General features: G+C 45.9%; 1 protein-coding gene across 2 annotated transcripts in view; it reads left to right on the top strand.

Annotated features, from left to right (window-relative positions):
• Nucleotides 1-2,797: 2,797 nt before the first annotated feature.
• ADCY1 (adenylate cyclase 1) overlaps nucleotides 2,798-16,336 on the top strand; it is a 260,520-nt gene continuing 246,981 nt past the window's right edge. Inside the window, exon 1 of one of the 2 annotated variants that reach the window (XM_060247765.1) lies at nucleotides 2,798-3,502. In XM_060247765.1, coding sequence (XP_060103748.1) covers nucleotides 2,798-3,502 — 705 coding nt within the window. The remainder of the gene's footprint in view (nucleotides 3,503-16,336) is intronic. The other variant, XR_009555859.1, reaches the window with a different exon arrangement.

Below are 16,336 nucleotides of genomic sequence, written 5' to 3' on the forward strand. Positions count from 1 at the left end.
AAGTGGCCATGCCCCACTTAAGGCTTGGAAACAGAGACCCAGCTGGGCCTGCCTGCTTACTTCAGGTGTGCCACCCCCCTGTGTTCTGTGCAATCATTTCTGTCTAACCACTCAAAAGGGATATCTGCCTCTCCAGGATACAGGTCAGGGACCTATGATTAGGGCTGCCAGCTCGAGACTGGGAAATTTCTGGAGATTCAGGGATGAAGCCTGAGGACAGAGCTTGGAGATGGGAGCTCAGCAGAGCAAAATGCCATAACGCCCATCCTCCAAAGTGGACATTTTCTCCAGGGGAACTGTAGTATGGAGATCAGTTGTCATTCCAAAAGATCACCAGGCCTTACCTCTAGGCTGCTGACTCTACCTAGAGTCCGTTTTGTGCTTAAGGCTGCCAGCCTTGGCTCATTTACCTGGCACATGGGAAGTCTAGGCTATTGAACAATGTGAGGGACTATGGATTGGATCATGTTGGAAGGCAGGGCTGAAAGAAAGGATGTAGCACGTTGCGGCGGGGGGGGGGAGGGGAGGCTCCTATTGAACAAGGATTTCTTCCAGGGTTGTCAGCATTCCCTCCCCTTCCATGGCCACAGCAGGGGATGGGGCGGGGGCAGTAGAGTTAGAAGAATTGCAGAGTTACCAGAAACAGGTTGGGAAACTCCTGGAGATTTGGGTGTGGGGGTGTGTGAAGCCTGGGGAGGATGGAGACCTCATTGGAGTACAATGCCATGGGGTCCATAAAAGCATCCTTTTCCTCCAGAGCAGGGGTGGCCAAACTGTGGATTAGGAGCCACATGTGGCTCTCGAAGCTTTCACTACCCCATCAGCTGGCTTGGAGAAGGCATTTATTTCTTTAAATCACTCCTCCAAGCCAAGCCAGACAGCAGCTTGGAAAATGCATTTAAAGTTAAATTTGATTTCTTTCCCTGCCTCCCCCCCTCATCTATTTGCCTGTCTGCCCTCCTTCCTTATTTTGCAGATCTCAAACATCTGACAATCATGTCGTGTGGCTCTCAGACATCTGATGTTCATATCTTGCAGCTCTCAAACATCTGACATTTGTTCTATGTGGCTCTTATGTTAAGCAAGTTCAGCCACCCCTGCTCCAGGGGATCTCTGTCATCTGGAGATGAGCTGTAATTCCAGGGGATCCCCCCTGAAGGATGGCATCTCTTCAGAGGGCAGGGCGATTTCCTAAGCAGATGGGCATCTAAGTGGCTGTGGGGGCTAATTCGAGGCCACCCTCCCCATCCAAAACCAAGCTTCGGTTCCCCTTCTCCCTTTCCTGGAGCTCAGTCGGAGGTGATCAACTTTTTGTTGTTGTTCAGTCGTACAGTGGAGTCCGACTCTTTGTGACCCCATGGACTGAGCCACTCGTGGGAAGGGCGGGATATAAATCACGAATAAAAAAATTAAAAAATAAATAAATGGACTAAGTCAAGCCAGGCCCTCCTGTCTTCCACCATCCTCCGAAGTCTGATCAAATTTGTGTTTGTTACATCAGTAACGCTGCCCAGCCATCTCCTCTTTTGCCGTCCCCTTCTTCTTTTGCCTTCTGTCTTTCCCAGCATCAGGGTCTTCTCCAGGGAGTGCTTTCTTCTCATTGGGTGGCCAAAGTAGTTCAGCTTCAGCATCTGACCTTCCAGGGAACAGTCAGGGTTGATTTCCCTTAGGACTGACTGACTGGATCTTCTCGCAGTCCAAGGGACTCTCAAGATCCTTCTCCAGCACCACAGCTCGAAAGGAAGCATCTTTTCTTGCGATCCACTTGGGAGAGCGCAAAAGAAGGGCCGATCTCTCTCGCTCTCAGCTTTCCCGCGAATCCCCCCCGCCGACGGGTCCGCAGTCCCTTTCGCTGCATGCAGTCGCGGGCGCCCATTCTAATCGGCTTGCGGAGGGAGAGCGTGACAGAAAGTTTTTCCCACCCCCCCGTCACAGAGGGAGGGAAATAAAGCCCTCGCGCGAGGGGAAAGGGGCGGCGCCGAGGAGAGCGGGAAGGCGCCAACTCTCCCCTCGTGAGTCCTGTCAGCGCATCACTCCCCCCCTCCTTTATATTTGGGGTTGGCGCTCCCACCGGGGCAGCCGAGGCTGTCTCCACCAGCAGTGTGCGCAGGCGCGGGCTATCCCCCCCCTCCCTCCCCGCGCGTGGTTAAAAATAAATAAATAATGCTTTTGGACGTAGGAAGGGGATCGCCCTGTCTTTCCCTGCCTCCCCCCACCCCGCCTCGTCCTTTCTCTGTGCGTCTCTCCCTTCTCCGCAGCCCCTCAACGACGGCGGCGGCGTCGTCGTCGTTTCGGCGGGGCGGCTGACCGCGTTTGGGCGCGCGAGGGGGACGTCCCCTAGGCAACCAACCGGCCCCTCCCCTCCCTCCCTCCAGACCGGCCTGTGCGCGGGGAGCGACTCCTTTTTTTTTTTTTCCCGCCTCTTTTCCCTCAGCCGCGTCTGGCTGGGGCGGCCGTCGCCTCGGGGCGGCTGAGGCGATTCGAAGCCCCGCGAGCGGGAGGAGGAGAAGAAGAAGAAGAAGCGGCGGCCGGTCCTCGCGGAAGGCGGCCGACCTCCCCGGCGAGGAGAAGCGAGGGCGTCTCGGCGGCGGCGGCTTGAGGCGACGGTGGCCGCCGCCGCCACCGCCGCTCTCGGGCTTCGCCCTCCTTTTCCCGCCTTGGCCCGCCAGCCCCGCCTCCCGCTCGCTCTCTGCCGCCCGCCTCCTTCTCCGCCTGCCTGCCTGCGGGCTCCTCTCATGAGCAGAGCGGCGAGCGCGGCGGCGGCGGCGGCCGAGGCGCTTCCCTGCCCGGGGGCTTTATGAATGGCCCTGACATGGAGGAGCGAGCGGCGCCCCAAGTCAAGAAGGCGAGGCGGAAGAAGAAGTGCTGCCGCGCTTGCTGCTGCTCGGCCGGGCCGGCGGCGACGCTCCCTCCTCCTCCTCCTCCTGCAGCGGCCCCAGCCGGGGGTGCCTCGGCGGCCGCCCCCCCGGCGCTGCTGGACGCCGTGGCCTGCGAGGACCAGTTCGACTGCAAGGAGCTCGAGTCCCTCTTCCAGAACTACAACCTGAAGCTCGAGCAGACCTCCACCCTCAAGGCGCTGGCCGTCCTCATCGTGCTCACGGCCGGCCTGGCCCTCGTCGAGCTCCTGTCGGGCCCCAGCAGCCTCACCATCACCAAGGGCTCCCACCCCGTCCACTGCATCATCTTCCTCTCCCTCTTCATCGTCACCAACGTCAAGTACCTGCAGGTCACCCAGCTGCAGCAGATCGTCAAACTCACCCTCCTCTTCGCCTTCACCTTCGCCTTCCTCTGCTGCCCCTTCTCCCTGGGCGCCTACGGCCTGGAGCCCCCCAGCGCCCCCGAGCAGGGCGTGTGGCAGCTCATGCTCGTCACCTTCGTCTCCTACGCCCTCCTGCCCGTCCGCACCCTCCTGGCCATCCTCTTCGGCTTGGTGGTGGCCGTCTCCCACCTCATTGTCGCCGCCACCTCGGTCAGGGCCAAGAGGCAGCCCCTCTGGAGGACGGTGAGTGGGACCCCCCCCCTCCCAATCCTGGCCAGGGTGCCCTCTAAGCCAGGGGTGGCCAAACTGTGGCTCGGGAGCCACGTGTGGCTCTTTCACACATCTTGTGTGGCGCAGGAAGCCTGTCGGGCGGCTTGGAGAAGGCATTTGTCTCTTTAAATCAATTCGCTGAGCCACCTGGCAGTGTGGAGAATGCTTTTAAAGTTAGAGTTGCTTTCTTTCCACCTCTCCCTCCCTCCGCCTATTTATCCCCCTTCCTCCCTCCCTCCCTTGTCTTGTGGCTCTCAACCGTTGTTGTGTGTTCTGTGTGGCTCTTACAGTTAAGCGAGTTTGGCCATCCCGGCTCTAAGCTGAGTTAGTGTGAGCTAGCTCACGGTTTCGTAGCCTGCGGCTCACACATTTTTGTCTTAGCTCAGGAAAAATGGCCCCAGCTTATTGATGCTCACAACTTTGAGGCCGGTAGCTCACAAAGAAGAATTTTTGCTCACAAGACTTCGCAGCTTAGAGGGAGTATTGATCTGGACCCCAAGGAGAAGAGCCGGAGGGGCCATCCCCTCGTGCTTGCTTAAAACGGTCTTCCAAAAATTATGAGATTGGCTCAAGAAGTCATGAGAATGATTAAGGCATTGATTGACACATGTGGGTTTCTTCTCCAGGCCCCCCCTGGAAATAGATTGACTTGATCACCCCCAGCAGTGCCCCAGAGGTTGCAAACTTTTATTCCAAGGAAGTTCTTGGAATGGGAGACCATCATGGGTGGGGGAGTTGCTGGAGGGCAGCTGGGTTTCATTGGCAAGAGCTGTCAATCCCTCATCCTCCAGCGGCGTTTGGGGGTGTGGACTGTGGTGGTGTGTGGCTGCCAGGGGACAGGATTGTGGTTGAGCTGGCATATTGAAATATGAGGCTTGATGCAGGCAGATCCTTTCCTGGGAGTCAACCTCATTAAGCAGACTTGAGGTGGATTCTGAGTAGAGCTGCTGAGTCGTCCTCTATGGTCTTTGCGAAGGGTCCTGATGCAAGACTGAGTACAGAATGCAGAAGTAAACTTCAAAGTGTGGTTTAGGGTGTCTGATGGGGGCAGGAAGTGGGTGCACTGAAAATGGCATGCGTTTAATGTGTTTGCATCTGTGGGCGAAACTATTTTGCAACTATCTGTTGATGGTCTGTCAGATGCTTTGTGGTTAGTTTGTTTAAAGTGGACTGTTTGTGATGACTAAGGTAGACTTGCATGCAGAGTAACACGCAGACATTATCTCGATCAAGTACACCGCTCCCCCCCCCCCAGTAGATCTCAAAGTTTGAATAATGCAGCAGAGTTAGAGTCACAGTGCAGGCTGACAAGTGAAGGATAAAAGCCTCTCTCTCTCCATCCCTCCTCCATGAGATTATTTGCAAATCCCTACACCTGAAATGAATTCCTTAATAAGGTAAACCGTAATGTCCTAAAGTCAAGGTCAGGTTATATATTTCAACCACGCAAACCAATCTGTTCACGGTTATGAGAATCCTAATTTTCCTAATTTCATAATGGGATGGATGCTTTCTCCAGCCCTTCTTGACCTCCTGTTCCTGAAGCCCAGGGGGAAATCCCCCCCACCCAATCTCCTCTTCACAGCATTCCTAACCCACTTTTTTCTGTAGCAGTGGCTCCTTTTCTGCCGCTGTCTCCGTACACAAAATTTAGTACGTCGTTGAGCTTCCAAACCATCTTTTCTCCCAGAATTAATCCCGTGGAAGAGCTGCTATGCAGCATCTTTAGGAATGTGCTACGGCAAATTCCCCTCCTCCCCCAACACACAGTGTCTATTTATATCGCTGCAGGGCTTCCTCCAGCGCCCATCGCTTTCCCGGGCTTGCACTGAGAATAAGTAAGGGAATCCGCAAGGTTTGCATCGTCGAGAAAGACCTGTTTAGGACTCTATTCTAGATTCTATTCTTGTGAAATTTGAGTTTGTTGCCAACCTAGAAAGCAAGCGGATTGGGGCTTACTTGTCCTGTTCGGCATGCGAAAGGTTTAGTTTTTTGAATATATATATATATATAAAAGATAAAGCGCTGTTGTGTTTTAGGAAGAAATTACCTCATAACAGAGAAGAATAATACAAAAGGGAAACAAACAATCGCTTCTGCATCTACTTTCTAACATTGTTTTCCCTGGCAGTGCAAGAATGTGTCGTGACACACAAACACATACACACTCAGCCCTAGCCATGAACACAAGCTACAGGCGTAGGCACAAAGTCACGCCTGCTCATTCTTAGGTCTGCATCCCCCTCTGGATTTTCGAACACAGGCTCACCTACCATGCAGACACGCACAGTAGCTACAGAGAGAGCGAAAGGGGAGAGAGAGGCAGTGAGGCAAGAGGTGGGTTTACAGGGACACGCAGGATTATTCTTGGCTCACTGCTACTCAGATGGTGGACAAAATAAATTGTGTGTGTTTTAGGAGAGAGAAAGAGAGATTATCTGGGTAAATCGTAAAGCTCAGCTTGCTGGCAGTCTATTTTTAAGTACACGCTTTAGTGGTTCAGTAAGAAAGAGCGAATATATGAATAGCTGAAATTTAAGGTATCTGACTGTGCCAAAACCCACTCTGAAATGACCAGGTTTCAGTAAGGTTGTGCTGTAGGATTTATGTACTGAAGAAATCCCCCAGTGTTTCCTTTCTAACAGAGTGAGCAGTCCACAAGCTTAATGTGGTATGAGTTTATTACCTTTAGGTGCACCTGTTTCCCCCAGTTTATAAAGAGGCAAACTTCCCCTTACTCTTTCTATGGACATATATCATGTCTCACTTAAGGTTAAAAATGCCATTTTGACAAGCAGCCTTTCCCCAAACCTTTTGGCCCGTGCACTGGCCTCTCTTCTGCTTATTCAGGAGTAAAATGCAATTTCCTTAAAATAGATTTAGTTGGCAGTTAAATCCCATTGATTTCGATGAGACTGGAGCTGCCTGATTGTACATAGAATTACAGCCTTAGGCTTCCAATCCCAACAGACTTGCATGCAAGCAAATCCTATGTAAACCAATGTGGTTTACGTCTGAGTAAAGAAAGTGCTCAGCAGATGCTAGTGCTTCACAGGCAAATATTCTGCTCCCTCTCAAGGTAAATTCTTCTGGCCCCCCCTGGGGGTGTTCATGTTCCTCAGCCTGCTATAAACCATTGGAAAGACAGTTCCCTGGCTAGATAACTTGAAATGTAGATTGTTTTTATACATACCTTGTAGTAGAACAAAAGTGTAATAAGGTAGATTCCGACAAATACAAATGCCAGGTGAATTCCACACTTCCATTCAGTCCACTGTGACAGTTTTCTCATTCTGTGTTCACTTGCCATTTTGTTATATGCAGGACTGCAGTCTCACATGCTAGCTAGTGTAATAATCAAAGCAAATGCCACGTTTTTGTAGAGTAGCCCATTTGACAAAAGGTTTGACTTACAGGATCAGTAGCATATGTTATATAATTCTCCTTTTCCAGAATTATAAACAAGAATTGTGTGTATGTCTGTGTGCATGGGGGGGAATGGAACAAAAATTGGAAGTATTATTATTATCATTAATAATAATATTTTGCTTACATGTAAGCAAATCAAAGACGCATCTGCAGGGAATGTTTAATGGAGCTGTGCTTTATCTGTGTTAGTACCTAAAATAGAGCAGAAACATTCAAATAAGATCTCTGATGCAATAGAAAGTTGCATGTATCACAGGAATGCATCAGGGTGTGTGGCATAATATGCAAATGAGTTCCTGCTGTACTTTTTCTACAAAAAAGCCCTGGATACATGTATTAAGTGAAGTTACAATGAGAAAAATAAAATGATCATTTCTGCCTCGTCTTATGGACTCCAGGCAGTGTGCAAACTGAAGATTTCTCTCTTGCCGCCTCTGAGCCTTAGGGGCTCTAATTGAGAATGGTGAAGTGGGACTTTGGCTGGTCTTGTGGCCCAAGGAAAAGCCCAGTATGGCCATGCTCTGGAGCTGTCCCAGGTGTGACTGTTGGAGATCGTAAGACCAGACCAGCCTCATTTGTTGGCAGCACTGATTGAGAAGTATGGTTGTGAAGGCGACTCAGATATTTATAGGGAGGATCTTTGAATAGCACCATCAGGAAAGTGGGTGAAAACTATAGAGCGAAGAGAGGTGGCTGCAGTAGATTGGAGAATTGCACAAGGATGTGTGTGTTTGTGTGGTTCAGATTTTTTGTTTGGTGGCATTTAGGGAATGTCTAAAGCGCATGAGGGAGGACAGATGAGTGAATTAGCTGTGGGAAGAGTATAGTCTACGTAAAGAACAGTTTGGAAGTCCTCAGTTCTTCCGGTTCCAGGACATCAAGGGTGGACCAGACAGACCAGTGGCTTGCCAGGATATTGCACCATGGAAAACAGAAAGTCAGGTGCCATATTAAAATGAGCAGAAACACGACTTATATTTGATATGACAGCTGTACAGAAAGATTCAGTTCTTTTATATTTGACCATACACCAAGCACACTTTTTTGCTTGCTTGTTTAAGCCAAGGTTGTTGTAGTTCTTCTTCTTTACAAAAGTCTAATGAAAATGTAACTACATTTTAAAAAGGAATTGCATATGGGTACTCTTAGATATTTGGGTAATTTAAGGTGTGGTGATATATTATTTTTGCTTTCTGCTGAGCAATGGAACATTAATCTGCCACATCTTAATTTCATATTGTGCAGGAAGCTATTCTCCAACCCTCTTTGAAATCACTGCCCCTTCAGATAACTGGAAAGATTTTTAACCTAATGCTGCAATAACACCCACTCTTTTATACTGATTCTCCAGCTTGCCCTTGCTTCGGTTTTATATATTTATATTATCATTTTTACTATTCACCTGCACAACCTTCTTGTTTGTTCTTGTTGGTATTTTTTGCTTTGGAAAGCAGTTTTCTGTCCCATAGTCTTTTTCAGCAAAAGCTGTCATGAGCTGGAAGAAGGAGCAGTTCGGGGTGATATCTGTCTTACTGGAAGGGTGGCTGTCAGTGAATATGCACGACAGTGAATTAATGTGTGAAGCCCTTCTCTAATGAAAGGATACCCAACTGATCTAGCTTTTCCTAACAGTTTTATTTCCCCACCCCCCTTTTATTACTTAGAGAACCTTTCATAATGTTCCTTTATTTTCACCAGTCATTTCAACTGTACGTTCTTTTGGGGCGGGGGGCTGGACAATCAGTGGCATCTTTGTGCCATGTGGCATGTTACATTAGCCAGTGGGGGTGGCTTATTTGTTGCCTTGACCCCCCCATGGTTTGATTTCCTTTTCACTGGCAGCTACAGACTATGCATGACTTTGAGAAAGGAAATTTTGAATTTGGAGAGTGACATATTCTACCCACTTTGGCTCAGAGGTGCTCTGATGAGTTTTGGAATCCCTTGACTTAGGAGAAGTGAGTTTGTCCTTTTTGACTAGCATGCACCATAGTTTTTTATTCCTGGAAAGAATCATGGCAGTAGATTTCTGGAAATTGTAATTGTGTTTGGACATGCAGGAAGCAAGCCCAAGCAGGTCTACTCGGACGCATGTCCCATTTTACTCAGAAACGCTTACTTCCAGAAAAGGGTTCTTAGGATTGCAACTTTAAAAGATCAAATTGTCAGTTGACCAGTAGGATGGTAGTCAAAAGTTCTCAGATATATCCCTGATCTGTATAGCACAGGCTAGCTCGATCTTATCGTGGTTGGCCTTGGCTAATATTTGGAAGGGCCACCTCCGAAGAATACCAGGGTTGTGATGCAGAAGCAGGCAATGGCAAACCACCTCTGAAATATGTTGTTTTGTTGTTCAGTTCTACAGTCGAGTCCGACTCTTTGCGACCCCATGGACAAGGTCACGCCAGGCCCTCCTGTCTTCCACCATCCTCCAAAGTCTGCTCAAATTCATGTTTGTTACATCAGTAACGCTGCCCAGCCATCTCCTCTTTTGCCGTCCCCTTCTTCTTTTGCCTTCTGTCTTTCCTAGCATCAGGGTCTTCTCCAGGGAGTGCTCCCTTCTCATTGGGTGGCCAAATATCCCAGCCCTTAAAAACAGGTCTAGTTTGCTCCTAGTGATAATAACTCTAAAGTTCTAGAACTTTTGCCTGCCAGACAATCCTAGGATCTCTAGGCTTTGCCTAAGAACAACAGCAGCAGCAACAACAACAGTCTCCTGTATCTTTAATATTGTTTTAGCAGAACTAAAATACGGAGCAAGAGAGAGATGCTAATTACAGTCATCCAACAGAATTTGTTATAAAACAGTGAAATATAATTGTAAACTATTTTTAACCAACTTTTATTTGTAATTCAAATGTTGTACATGACTGGTACTTGCACAGGGGGCTACATTTACCTTTTTTACATGTATGTGGATGATATTAAAATACTGAACAGTTTTTGGCTTTTATCCTGAAACACTTTGGATAGCTTAAATCACCATATTTTTTAAAAAATTAGAAATTGGACAAAGTACACATTGCACCTATTTAAAAATGAGTTTTCAGATGTGATCATGGTTCAGAAAAGGGGATACCCACTCCTGCTCGATGTGTGCATACCTAATTCTTGCAGTGCTTGGAAGCCCTTATTCCTTCATTTGATACATGATGTAGTTTTTTAAAAAGAGAGAGGCTAACACCTACACAAGGGTGTTCTTGGCTTTGAGTTGTATTTTGGTGATATTTGAGAGCAGTCAGATAGCAGGCAGATTGAAAATATTTGCCTCACTGGTAAATTGACTGGCATCTCAGATCCAACGTGTAGGCCAAGCCTCCTTGGAGACAAAAAGTTTTGCACAAAGGCCCTATCTAAGCCAGATAGTTTAAGGCTTTGCAAGCCATGTGAAATAGCTTTTTTCCATTAAGAGGACATTGCATTCTTAGATTCATCATATAGCTCTAGAAGGGACATATATGTTTTTTTTTAACTTGTTGGTATTGTCTCCACATGCTTCTGTTTTCTGGACACCAGAGTGGATATGACATCTTGTCTTTCACTTAGAAATAGTGAAAGATAAGAAAGAGATGGATATTTGCAATTGGGATGGAAGTGCACAGTATAAACATAGAAGATTCACACAGGCCTCCTCAATCATGTTCTAATTCCAGTTTCCCATTCTTCAGTCCATCTTTCTAAAATTTCGAAGGTGGTTGCATGTGTGGTTATTAAAACCCATTATTAATTCATTCACTTTATTACTTAAACTTTAAAAAAAAAAAAACAAAAAGCAGAAAACAGCTCAGGAGCAATACTCCCTCTAAGCTGTGGAGTCTTGTGAGCAAAAATTCTACTTGGTGAGCCATTGTCATTAAAGTTGTGAGCTACTACAAAAATTATTTTGCTCAGGGGCCATTTTTCCTGAGCTAAGACAAAAAAGTGTGAGCTAGTTGCTAAAACACTGTGAGTTAGCTCACAGTAACTCAGCTTAGAGGGAACACTGCTCAGGAGATGAGAGAAGAGGTTGCTTGGTGATATGTCAGGCACTAGTCAGTCAGAACCATCCACTGCTGGCCCCTGCTACAAAATGACAAAATATTTTTTCCCCAGAGCTCATCCATGGAATTTAGGATAGTTTGGTTTGAACTAAATACTGTGATAGCACGTTCAAGCCAGCCCTGACTGCATTAACCTGGATGTAATTGGATATATTTAGAGACAGGGCTTTCTCGGTGGTGGAAGGCCTTCCCCTTGATCCCCACCTGATGCATACTGTATTGGCATATAAAGGCTGGGTTAAGACATTTACGTTTGCCCAGGCCTTTAGCTGAAGTTTTATCCCAATTTTTAATTGTCCATTTTAGTATTTTTCTCTTCTCTTATTATTTGATGCTTAAGTGCACAGCTCTTAAAGTGTCATGGCTTAGTGGTAGATCATCTGCTAGGCATGCAAAAGATCCCAGGTTCAGTTCCCAGCACCTCCAGCTAAAACAACCAGGTCATAAGTGATGTGAAAGACCTTTGCCTGAGACCCTTGAGAGCTGCTGCCAGTCAAATCTGACAATACTGAGTTTGATGGACCAAAGGTCTGGTTCAGTTTAAGGCAGCTTCATGTGATTGTGGATGACTTATGCTGCTGAGATATGGTGGGGTTATGGCTGTTGGTTTTACAATTGTTAGGTTAGGATGGTTTTGCTGCTGGTTTTTATCTTGCTACTGGTTGCTACTAGTTTTAATTTTTTAAAAATACTATTATTAGTGTCAGGCTTGAGCAGGTCTTTGTAGAAGCATTGTATACAGTTTTAATAAAACAAATTAGTAAATATTACATTGTCTGTACACACTGGGTTGGATCCAAACAAAATTTTGCATCACAGCTTTGCTGCCTCCTGACCCCTGTTATCTATGAAAGGTTGCTCCAGGGGGATAAGGGGACCTGCAGGAACAGCATGGGGGTGGTCTGTGGCAAGAATGGGATAAATGGGTGGAAACTGAATTTAGCCTGAGGATCCAACCAGCTCTCTATTTCAGACTCTAGATTAGATCTTAAAAAATGGTCTCAATCAAATTCCCCCATACAAAGAAAAATAAAACCCTTTGTTGCTACAGGAAACTTCAACGAGTGGGTCAAATCCCTTTGATTTTCAGAAAAGTCTCCGCTGAGCATTATGGGAAGCCATGGGGATCATGGGCAGTAGGTAGCTGATAAGGGAATTACATAAGATAGAGGGCACTTTCACACATGCAAAATAATACAGTTTCAATCCACTAGGGTTGCCAATCCCCAGTTGAGGGCAGGGGATCTCCTAGTTTGGAATCCCTTCCCCTGCTTCAGGGTTATCAGATGTCTGCCGAGTACTCCATTATACCATATGGAGACAGGTTCCCCATAGGATATGATGGAGAAAGTCTGTGGGTATCTGGGGCTCGGGGGGTGTATTTTTTGAGGTAGAGACACTAAAATTTCAGCATGGCTTCTGGTGCCTCTCCTTAACACCCCCCTCCCAGTTTTAAAAAATTGGATCAAAGGTCTAATTCTATGAGCCCCCAAAGAAGGTGCCTCCTCCATTATATCCAATGAAAGGAAGGCATTTAAACGGAACGTGATGTCCAGAACTCCCATGGGAGTTCAGTCGTGCTTGTCGCAACCTTGCTCCTGGCTCCGCCCCCAAAATTCCAGATATTTCCTGAGTTGGATCTGGCAACCCTAACGACTGTTTGTAAGTGGATTTTGCCATTGCACACAAAATCCTTTAGGGAAGTAACATATTCACTTCACTTGCAAAGTATAATATAGTGGGTTCAAAGCATTGCAGAGACGAGATCATAGTGAGAACAGCTCTTTATTAAGGAAAGCATGGTGAAGGCTGCTCCCAACAAAGACTGACTAAGGGCCTGTGGGCCAAACCTATATACAACTCTAATCTCCCTCGCTAGCCTGCCATTGGTTCATTCAAACAGGCAGGGGTCTGTGATTGGTGCAGGGCGGCAGGTATTTGGATCCCACTACCCATTGTTATACAGTCCCCAAGTTCTGCTTTCGTGGCTCCAATGAGCCGGCAGGAAGTACATACTTTAAGGCACATACATAACACAAAGAGCATTGAAAGTGAATCAGAAGTGCCTTATTTAATGTGTGTGAAGACGCCCTGATGGGTAGATCCGCCCCAGTGTGATGCAAGACATCATAATGAACCAAAGAACATAAAATATTAGCTTCGTCTATGTTTAAATCAAACGTAAATGAGTGCACAATCCTATCCCGTTTTGGCAGGTGTACCTCCAAACCATAGTACAGTGAAGTGGATAGGGAGCAGTGGAGCATGTTTGAAAGGAATTCAGGCCTCCTTGAGTAAGTAGTAAGCATGGGTTTGCCCATCATATTGAGGATGATGGTGATCTTCCTTTCTTGTGTTTATGATTATTTTGGCATTTTCACATCAATGCTATCTACTGTTTTTGTTTCTACCGCTAAATAGTTGCCAAGCTCCAGCTGCAGCCTGGGGATCTCCTAAAGTCAAAGGTGTTCTCCAAACTACAGAGATCAGTTCCCCTGAAGAAAATGGCTGCTTTAAAGGGGTGGACTGTGGGAAACCCCACTGTCTCCAGGCTCAACCCCTAAATCTCCAGGAATTTCTCACCCTGGAGTTGGTAACCCTATTGCTAAATGAGTTCATTTTAAAACTAGTTTCATGTCAGTTCTTGGTCAAAACCTTGTTGCACAGTATGCAGAGTTGCCAATACCCAGTTGTAGTAGTAGTATATTGTATTGTATATGGTCATTGGCCATTACAATTAAAAGAAGAAAGAAGATTAAAAGAAATTACATCCTAATATTATAAAACCACATTCAGTTGTTAAATGCAGTTATTCCAAGTCTAAATGTCTAAAATACCTCCATTTAAAAATATAAAAACAGCATTGTAAAATTCCAATTTCAATAACTACTATATTACTGTGTCAGTGCATTCCATCCAAACCATCTTTGCTGTAACTTTTCTAGTCAATCCTCAGCTGGGAGCAGGGGATCTCCTGTTTTGGAGACCCTCCCCCTGCTTCAGGGTTATCAGAAAGCTGGGTGTATGTGTGTTAAATGTGTGCGGAGATCAATTCCCATAAGATATAATGGAGAATTGATCCATGTGTATCTGGGGCTGGTGGGGGGGGCTTTTTTTGAGATAGAGGCACCAAATTTGCAGCATAGCAACTGGTGCCTCTCCTCAATCCCCCCCCCACTTTCAAAAAGATTGGCACAGGGGGTCCACTTCTGTGAGCCCCAAAAGAAGGTGCCCCATCCTTCATTATTTCCAATGGAGGGAAAGCATTTAGAAGGTGTGTGGTCCCTTTAAATGTGATGAACAGAACTCTCTTTGGAGTTCAGTTGTGCTTGTCACATTCTTGCTCCTGGCTCCGCCCCAATGCCTCCTGGCTCCACCCCCATGTTCTTGAGTCGGACCTGGCAACCCTGACTATCAGCCATTGGTATCCTCCTGTCTTAGTTGTCATGATGGATTACGAATACATATTTTTTCCCTTGCTCATTAATATGTATATGCCTGTGGTGTAATATTTCATATTTCCAAAAATATGACTTCCTTTTAGTGGGTTTTTTTTTTGCATTTCCATTAATACAACTAGCTGTATAATGGTAGCAGTTCATTTTAGCTGAATAAAGAACCTTGCTTTATATAACTGAAGGAGTACTTTTCAACATTAAAAGGAATTAATAGTAAGGATATAAAGCATATTCAGAATCAAGGTTAAAAATGCATTGAGGTCCTGTTGAACTTGTTTGTGCTTCAGCGTTCATCAGATGAAAATGAGTACTCTTTTTTGATGTGATGTGAGTTAGTTGCATTTCATTGGAGCAGACAGAAAGCAGCATAACTTTTAACATATTCTGGAAAGTGCATGTTCAAAATTGTATTTTCCAACAGTCTTGGAAACATTATTCCATCTAGATGTGATAAATCTCTCCATTTTTATTTTATCTTGGTCAAATTATTGTAATTCTTTTGCTTTTTTTAAATCTGACTTTTATTTTTCTGCTCATACTTTTAAAATCATTTGGGAGAACATACATTTGAACTGGTCACTGCTTTTCAGCTTTGTGTTCATTGATTTCTTTACTCCACCTGTTTTCAGCTCAATATTTAGTTATTTGCTTCCAAGTACAACTCTTCCATGGTGCCTCAGTGCCTCATATAATTCTACTTCGCTTTCACTTTATTCCCTTGAGTTCTTTGTTCTCTTGAGCCAGTGTGGTATAGTGGTTAAAAGCAGTGGACTCCCATCTGAAGAACCAGATTTGATTCATCACTCGTTCACATGCAGCCAACTGGGTGACCTTGAGCCAGTCACAGTTCTCTCAGAATTTTCTCAGCCTAGGGTTGCCAGACTCGGATTCAGGAAATATCTGGGGACTTTGGGGGTGGAGTCAGGCAGCTTTGGGGGTGGAGCCAGGAGCAAGGTTTTGATAAGCACGATTGAACTCCAAAGGGAGTTCTGGCCATCACATTTAAAGAGATTGAGCTCTTTTTAAATGCCTTCCCTTCATTGGAAATAATGGAGGATGGGGGCACTTTCTTTTGGAGCTCATACAATTGGACCTCCTGTTCCAATCTTTTTGAATCTTGGAGTTTTTTTTAAGGAGAGGCACCAGATGCTATGCTGAAAATTTGGTGCTTCTACCTTAAAAACAGCCCCCCCACAGCCCCAGATACCCACAGATCAATTCTCCATTATACCCTATGGGGATCAGTCTCCATTAGGTATAATGATCCCAGCAAACATTCAATCCCCCCTGACCTGCTTTCTGATAACCCTGAACTGTGTGTGTGTGGTGGGGGGGGGGGAAGAAAGTTTAAATTTGCAGTCCAATGTGAATCTTATAAATCAGATATGCGTTTAAAACAGTGCTTACAGAGAGCTGTGGGACCCAAAAGTTTTATTAAGGACAGCAAACTTGAAGTGAAATCAGGATAAACAGATTTAAAGAAACAGTATTTTTTTTTTAAAAAAATTAAAGATTTCCTGTATCCTGTGAAGAATATTCCTCCTTACATATGATCAGGTATTGCTCCACCTATCTTCTTTTACTGACGTAAGATCATTTGAGATGCTGTAGAAGTTCCTGTAGAAGAAGCCAGTTTGTGTAGTAGTTAAGAGCAGTGGACTGTAATCTTCCTCTTCCTTTAGCCAACCGGGTGACCTTGGGTCAGTCAGAGTTCTCTTAAGAACAGTTCTCTCAGAACTCTCTCAGCCCCATCTACCTCACAGAGTGTCTGTTGTGGGGAGAGGAAGGGAAGGAGATTGTAGACTGCTCTGCTCTAAATCCAACTCTTCTTCTGCTGCTGCTGCTGCTTCCCCAGATTTTGAAATCTGACAAAATAAGAT

Source organism: Heteronotia binoei, chromosome 10, assembly GCF_032191835.1.
Source record: "Heteronotia binoei isolate CCM8104 ecotype False Entrance Well chromosome 10, APGP_CSIRO_Hbin_v1, whole genome shotgun sequence".
Lineage (NCBI taxonomy): Eukaryota > Metazoa > Chordata > Lepidosauria > Squamata > Gekkonidae > Heteronotia > Heteronotia binoei.